The sequence below is a fragment of the Ailuropoda melanoleuca genome, chromosome 12 (genome assembly GCF_002007445.2).
Source record: "Ailuropoda melanoleuca isolate Jingjing chromosome 12, ASM200744v2, whole genome shotgun sequence".
Classification (NCBI taxonomy): domain Eukaryota; kingdom Metazoa; phylum Chordata; class Mammalia; order Carnivora; family Ursidae; genus Ailuropoda; species Ailuropoda melanoleuca.
The window spans coordinates 22738592-22745130 of NC_048229.1; the positions used below are offsets into that span (position 1 = coordinate 22738592).

General features: G+C 53.7%; 1 protein-coding gene across 6 annotated transcripts in view; it reads left to right on the forward strand.

Moving 5' to 3' along the window:
* HPS4 (HPS4 biogenesis of lysosomal organelles complex 3 subunit 2) overlaps positions 1–6539 on the forward strand; it is a 28757-nt gene extending 22218 nt beyond the window's left edge. For 4 of the 6 annotated variants that reach the window (XM_034639315.1, XM_034639316.1, XM_034639314.1 and 1 more), the window contains exons 13-15: positions 975–1146; positions 1603–1711; positions 4029–6539. In XM_034639315.1, coding sequence (XP_034495206.1) covers positions 975–1146; positions 1603–1711; positions 4029–4200 — 453 coding nt within the window. In that variant the 3' untranslated portion in view covers positions 4201–6539. The remainder of the gene's footprint in view (positions 1–974; positions 1147–1602; positions 1712–4028) is intronic. The other 2 variants (XR_004619203.1, XM_011229339.3) reach the window with 2 other exon arrangements.

Below are 6539 nucleotides of genomic sequence, written 5' to 3' on the forward strand. Positions count from 1 at the left end.
TTTATTTATTTATTTATTTATTTATTTATTTATTTATTTATTTATAAGATTTTATTTATTTATTCGACAGAGATAGAGACAGCCAGCGAGAGAGGGAACACAAGCAGGGGGAGCGGGAGAGGAAGAAGCAGGCTCATAGCAGAGGAGCCTGATGTGGGGCTCGATCCCATAACGCCGGGATCACGCCCTGAGCCGAAGGCAGACGCTTAACCGCTGTGCCACCCAGGCGCCCCATGGGAGGTGATTTTAAAGTACAGGTGCTTGGGCTTCCCCTGCCAGACAGCCGTGCTCCACCGGGTTCCTCGTCTGAACCACAGAGCTCAGAAATCCATCTGACCCATGCTTCTCAGTCCTTCCAAGAACAGTACCATTCTAGATGCACCGGAGGGAGGGGAGCTTGTGGCAGACAGTGGGAGATGGCTCAGCCCAGGCCTGGGTGAGATGCACTGGGGGTGGGCCCTGCCGCCGGTGCTGTGAAAATACGCAGCCCGGGTGGGAGAGTCACGGTAGGAAGACCTACCAGGGTGCTGGCAGTGGCTGTTGCCTGCATGGGGACATTATGGGCCATTTTTCTTCACTTCTTCCTTGTCAACTTTTCTGTTCACCTCTATTTTCTGATTTTTCTACAATTTAGGAAAGCATTAGAGCATAAGGGTGGGAGGGGTGCCTGGGTGGCTCAGTCGGTTAAGCGTCCGACTCTTGATTTCAGCTCAGGTCGTCATCTCAGGGTCATGAGATCGAGCCCCACATTGGGCTCCGTACAGGGTGTAAAGCCTGCTTAACATTTTCCCTCTGCCCCTCCACCCCCCGCATTTGCTCGCTCTCTCTCAAATAAATAAATCTTTAAAAAAAAAAAAAAAGAAGGTAAGGACGGAAGTTAGTACTTCTCTAAAAACAGGTAAAAACACCAGGCAGAGTCCTTTTTGCTAAATCAGTTGGCCACACGGATTTTCTTTTGGTCTTTATTTCCTGAGCACTGGCCTGCTGAGGTTACGTCTGCCCCCCCTTTGCAGTACCACAGTAGCCTGGCGTCCCTGAACGGGCTGGAGGTCCACCTGAAGGAGACGCTACCCAAAGATGCGGCTGCCTCCCCCAGCAGGACGTACAACTTCACGCATTACGACCGCATCCAGAACGTGCTGACCGGTAGGGAGAGGCAGGTGGGGCCCGGGCGCCTCCTAGACAGGGGTGGGGGTGAGGACTCGGGGCCGGCGCCCCCAGGGTTGGTGGTTGTGCCCAGAGTTGTGGACTGCACTTAGGATGCCGCTTTCTCGCTTGGGAGCCAGCTCCCACTGAGTTTAGAATTTGCCTGGCAAACACTTCCTTACTCATTTGTCTTTTTTTGGTTGTTTCTCCAACATTTTGAGAGAGCACACACATGTTCAAATATCTGTGATAAGGTCTGCCTCGAAATTTTGGTATTCACGGGCAGAAACCAGTGTTGCTCATTCTCAGGGACAGCGTGTGGTCTGTCACGTGGTGACAGCTGAAGGGCCCAGCACCCTGGGTGCCTGCAGTCATGGCCCCGAGCCACCTGCTCTTGGGGTGGGGAGGACAGGGAAGGAGTCCACTACCCACAACTTCTGTGTCCTCTTCCGGAAGCGAACCTGCCACAGACGGCCACCCCCCAGGACCGCCGCTTCCTCCGGGCCGTCAGCCTCATGCACTCAGACTTTGCCCAGCTGCCTGCGCTGTACGAGATGACCGTCAGGTGAGTGTCCCTCCGGGTCACTCCCGAAGTCCTGCACCCAGAGCCGCCTTCCCAGGGCTCCGGGCCACAGCCTTACTCATAATAAAATGAAGAACATTCCAGTGATTCTCTTTAAGGCCTCCTTTTATCCACTCCCCTGCCCACCATCACCTCCTCTCATGGGACAGAGGGGCTCTGTCTCTTGCCAGAAGCGATGCCGGCGAGCCACTGCTGCCCGCTAACTTGAGTCACATACTCACAGAAACAGACCGGCCGGAATCTAGGAAGTAAAATGTTTGCTTCCCCTCACCCGTCACACACCCAGAAGATACCCGCGGGTTAGTCTGGTGTCTCTAACTCTAGGTTTTGTTGTGGTGGTGGCATTTTCTTTTTTGTTTAGAAAATAGAGGTGGTTAGTATTTTAGTTACTTTGTTTTTCTTCTAGAAAACAGGATCACACTGATGTACTGTTTCACAAGTTCTTTTTTTCACTTTATTGTATATCTTACTCTTCTCCATGTCACGGGTACAGATCTATAAATTAGTATATTACTTTATATTATTTAGCCAACTGAATTCTACTTTTTCTTCCTACATGCTTCCCTTATGAAACCGGTAGGAGAAAATCAGGCAAGTTAGAGGGTCAGGAGGGGAGGGTGTGCTATATGTTTGTCATTGCACTCTGTCCTTGGAATGATTTGGACCAGGGCATTTTTGTGTGTGTGTGTGTGTGTCCTCATGGTACAGACGAGGGTACTGAGGCACAACGAGGATAAGCGACTTGTCCCAGGGTCACAGTCTGATTAAGGGGCAGAGCCAGGATTTGAACCCGAGTCACTCTGATTCTAAAGTGCACATTCTGTCCACACATTTCCAGCTCAAGGGGGTGGGGTAGGGTGGTCGAGAGGGAGGGCTGTGGGCTCTGGACTCCCACAGACGTGCCCTGGGGCCTCGGCCATCACGGTGATGCGGTGCCAATAACCCCGCACCTGGGGTGTCGGGCGTCTCTGCCGCCCAGTGCCGTCTCCAGCCAATACTTCAGTATATCTTTCCTCGAAAATGTGCCTTCTCCAGCTTTAAGTCTGAGCTGCCCAGGCTGGTGACCTAGATGAACGTGTCCAGTTTGGGAACCGGTTATGCTGGGGTGTGTGGGGGTCTGTTTTGCGAGGGGTGGAAATGAGTGAAATGTCAGCCTGTGATCTGTCAATCCTTGTCGTGGCCCTGTGGTACTCCACTTTCCTTGGGTCAGAGAGCGTTTTGTTTTAGTGATGGGTTACATGGCTTATTTTAATAACGATAGAAACAGCGGCCACCATTTCTTAACCCCTTACCATGTGCTAAGCAATTTATATGTATTTTCCTCATCTAGCCTCTTAAAAAATCTCAGGGACGGGATTCACTGTTGTCCTATCCCTTTTACAGATGTGAGACTTACAGCTGGGACTGAGAAAGGATGAGTCACTTAGCCAGGGTCACGCAGCTAGGAAGTCACAGGGCTGGGATCAGCACCTCGGTGTGTGGGACCCCAGCTCCATGCTTGTAACCACCAGGCCGCGGCACCCCCTCTCCGTGGCTATAATGACTGGCCGTGACTCCTTCTGCTGGTCCAGGCAGTGGCACAAAACACCTAGGCCGGGGGGCCCTTATGGGGGAATCTCCTCCCTCCTCGCCTGGAAGCAGAGATTCCAGTGAGGGGGGCCCTCGTGGTCCCTGAGTCCACCCTCTTTTACTAGGTTTGGAGAAACTGAGGCCCAGTGGGGAAATAGTCCGAGGCAGGCAGGATCAAGGAACCAGCTGGTTGCCTGGCCCTGGAGTCGCTTCCTCCCTAGTGGGCCCTCCTTTGCACGGGACCCTCATCCCTCCCTCTGCTTCTGTGACAGGTTTCCCGTCGCTTTATGTTACAGCCTGCTCCCCCGCCCTCCCTCCCTTTACCTGTCCAGTCGCCCTCCATGGACAGTCCATGCTCGTCAGCCTGGCGGCCTTGCCCAGCCACGCGCCGCTGGGGCCCTGTCTGTCACATGGGGTCACACCTCTGCTGTGTGTGGAGCGATCCTGGCCACATGAGAGCGTTTGCCATAGCTGGTGTTCCAGCGGTGCAGCCATGCGGCGGTTCCCACCCTGGACTCTGTCCAGCGTCCAGCGGGTGGAAAGGAAAGAGACGGTGACGGGTGCTGAGGCCTGGACCTCAAGGGCAGACGTCGAACCCCGAGCCACGGCAGCTGCACTCTGCAGCAGTGAGAGTCGCGGGGCCACTGAGACGTGCCTCTCAAGGTGCCTGTGGTTGGAGGTGGGCACAGGTGGTGCAGGGACAGTCATCTCTCTCTCTCCCCCCGCCCAGGAATGCCTCCACGGCCGTGTATGCCTGTTGCAGCCCCGCCCAGGAGACCTACTTCCAGCAGCTGGCAGCGGCGGCTCGGAGCTCCGGCTTCCCCAGCCCGCAGGACGGCGCCTTCAGCCTCCCGGGCAAAGCCAGGCAGAAACTGCTGAAGCACGGTGTGAACCTGCTGTGAGCTGGGCCGGGCTGCGAAGCTCGCTCCCCCGGGGGGCCCTCGCAGCTCCACCACCAGCAAAGGGAGCTCTGCCTCCTGAAATGGAAGAGGTCCCTCTGCGTCCTCTTTCTTGGGACATCCTTGTTTTTCAGGAACCGTAAGGATATGTGAGTGTTTGAACTCTTGTAGCCTGGGGTTTGAGCGGACCTGGAGCCTGCGATGAAGGGCTTTATTACACTGGCCATGTTGTACCGAAGAGGGGCAGGGCCTGGCCATGTGCCTGTCACTCTGCGTCCCAGATACCCGGCATGTCTCGCTGTTCTTCCCATCGGGGCCTTGACTAGTACCGTGAGCATTCGGGTGGGTGTTTTCTCCAGAACCCTGTTGTCCTGAGTCCCGCAGACAGTGTGAGGCGGGGGCTGCACGGGGCGATGGGAGTTGTTTGCAGCTGGACCGGGACTCCTGCACCTCGGGTGGGGGTTCCTCGGAGCGGTCCTCCCAGGAGGTCTGGACACTTGATGCAGGGAGGCGGGCCCCAATGCCAAAACCACCTTGTTTTGCATTCTTCTGGAACTACATTCAAAACCAGGAGCCTATTCTTTGGAACACCCACGGGGGGCGGGAGGCAGATCTTGATAACGTGGAAGGGAGCCTGCGGTTTTGAGGTAACCCTGAGCCCCAGGGTGCCAAGACTGGGGTAACCGGGTGCACCTTTGGTGCGAGGTGGGCTGTGCAGCTGACCCCCATTGAGTGAGTGTCCTCAGCTAGAAGGTTCCCAGATGTCTGGGGCAAAAGCAAAACTCTGTCTCCCAGCGGTGGCTGTGTGAAAGGGAGTGGCCTTCGTGTGTGTTCCTGCCCATGTTACAGGCGACGGTTTATGACAATGTGCTGTGGATCACAATAGGAAATCCTTACCAGGGTCTTAACTGTTTACTGGAAGGACCCGAGATCCCATTTGAAAACTACAGTGTTAATAATTTTCCTAACGGTGAACAAGCATCTCATGTTGGTGACCGCGTCTTTTTCTTGAAATAAGTTACCAAAGGCTAAAAATAAAGCAGCCAAAAATGCTGTTGACTTGTGAGGAATGCTAACATCTCTAGTGACAAAGTGAAGGTAAGGGTTAAGATGTGTGTGTGTGTGTGTGTGTGTGTGTGTGTGTGTGTTTGACATGGACACTTTTCTCTTTGCCTTGTCTGATCCAGTGCGGGCCGGTGAGGAGGGACGCACTTCTGACTGGTGTGTCCACAACGGTGACGGACTGCGGCCAGCCATCTGGCTTCAGTGTGGCTGGCCCAGCGCACAGGCCCAGTTACCTCTCCTCCTTGGGGTCGCTCCCGCCACTGGCTGGCCTAAGAGGACCACCTTCCCAGATGGAAGAGGGTCACACCCTAAGCGAGGGTAAATGCATACTGCCCTACTGCTCTAAGTTCTCCAAGAAGAAATTCGTGACAAGCCTCTGTGCCACGCCGTCAGGGAATCTTCCCACGACTGACACATCACACGGCCCTTTTCTGTTGTGGGGTTATTTTTAAGCAGCCACACTTTTCCTTTTGCTCACTGGGGCTCCGGAATTCTGAAGTCCCCAGATCTGAGCTCAGTAACATTACAACCCGTCACGTGTTGAAACGTGACATAACCCGTTTTCGTCTGCCCACTCCCAGCTCACCTAACTGCCTGAGTTCAAGGACTCTTCCAAAGCAGATCTGTTTCACAAGAAAATCACTTGGCTGTCACTGTCATTTCTTAGATGTCGTGCCATCTACAGACATCTTACTGGGTCTGCTTCCAGAAACCTCTCTCCCCATCTACTTTCTCAGAGCTGCCATTGAGCCGAAAAACACTCTTAAGACAAAATGCCTTTGTTTCTGAGAATCCTCTTTAGACCTTACCCCAAAATGAAGTCTTACCAGTCACCAGAGAACATGAGATTAACACAGCAGAATGCGAAGACACGATGGTCCTTTCAAAATACACCCGCAAATTCTTCATTACAAATTAGGTACCTATACCTCCTCCCTTGAGCGGAGGGCTGTACTTAGCGATTTGCTTCTAACAAATAGAACGTGGTAAAAACAACAGGATGACTTCTGGGAGCAGGTTACACAGCACGTGGTGGCTTCCATCCCTCTCTTGGTTTGTCTCCTTTGGGAGACGCATTCACACAGTCCATGGAGAGGCCCTCATGGTGAGGGTCTCCTGCCCACAGCCATGTAAGGGAGCCTTCTTGCTCCTGCCCCGGTCAAGCCTTCAGATGAGTGCAGCCTAATGAGAAACTGAACCGGGATCGTCAAGCTAAGTTGCTTTGGAATTCCCAGTCTTTCAAAAGTGTGTGACATAATAAATGCATGTGCTTCTGA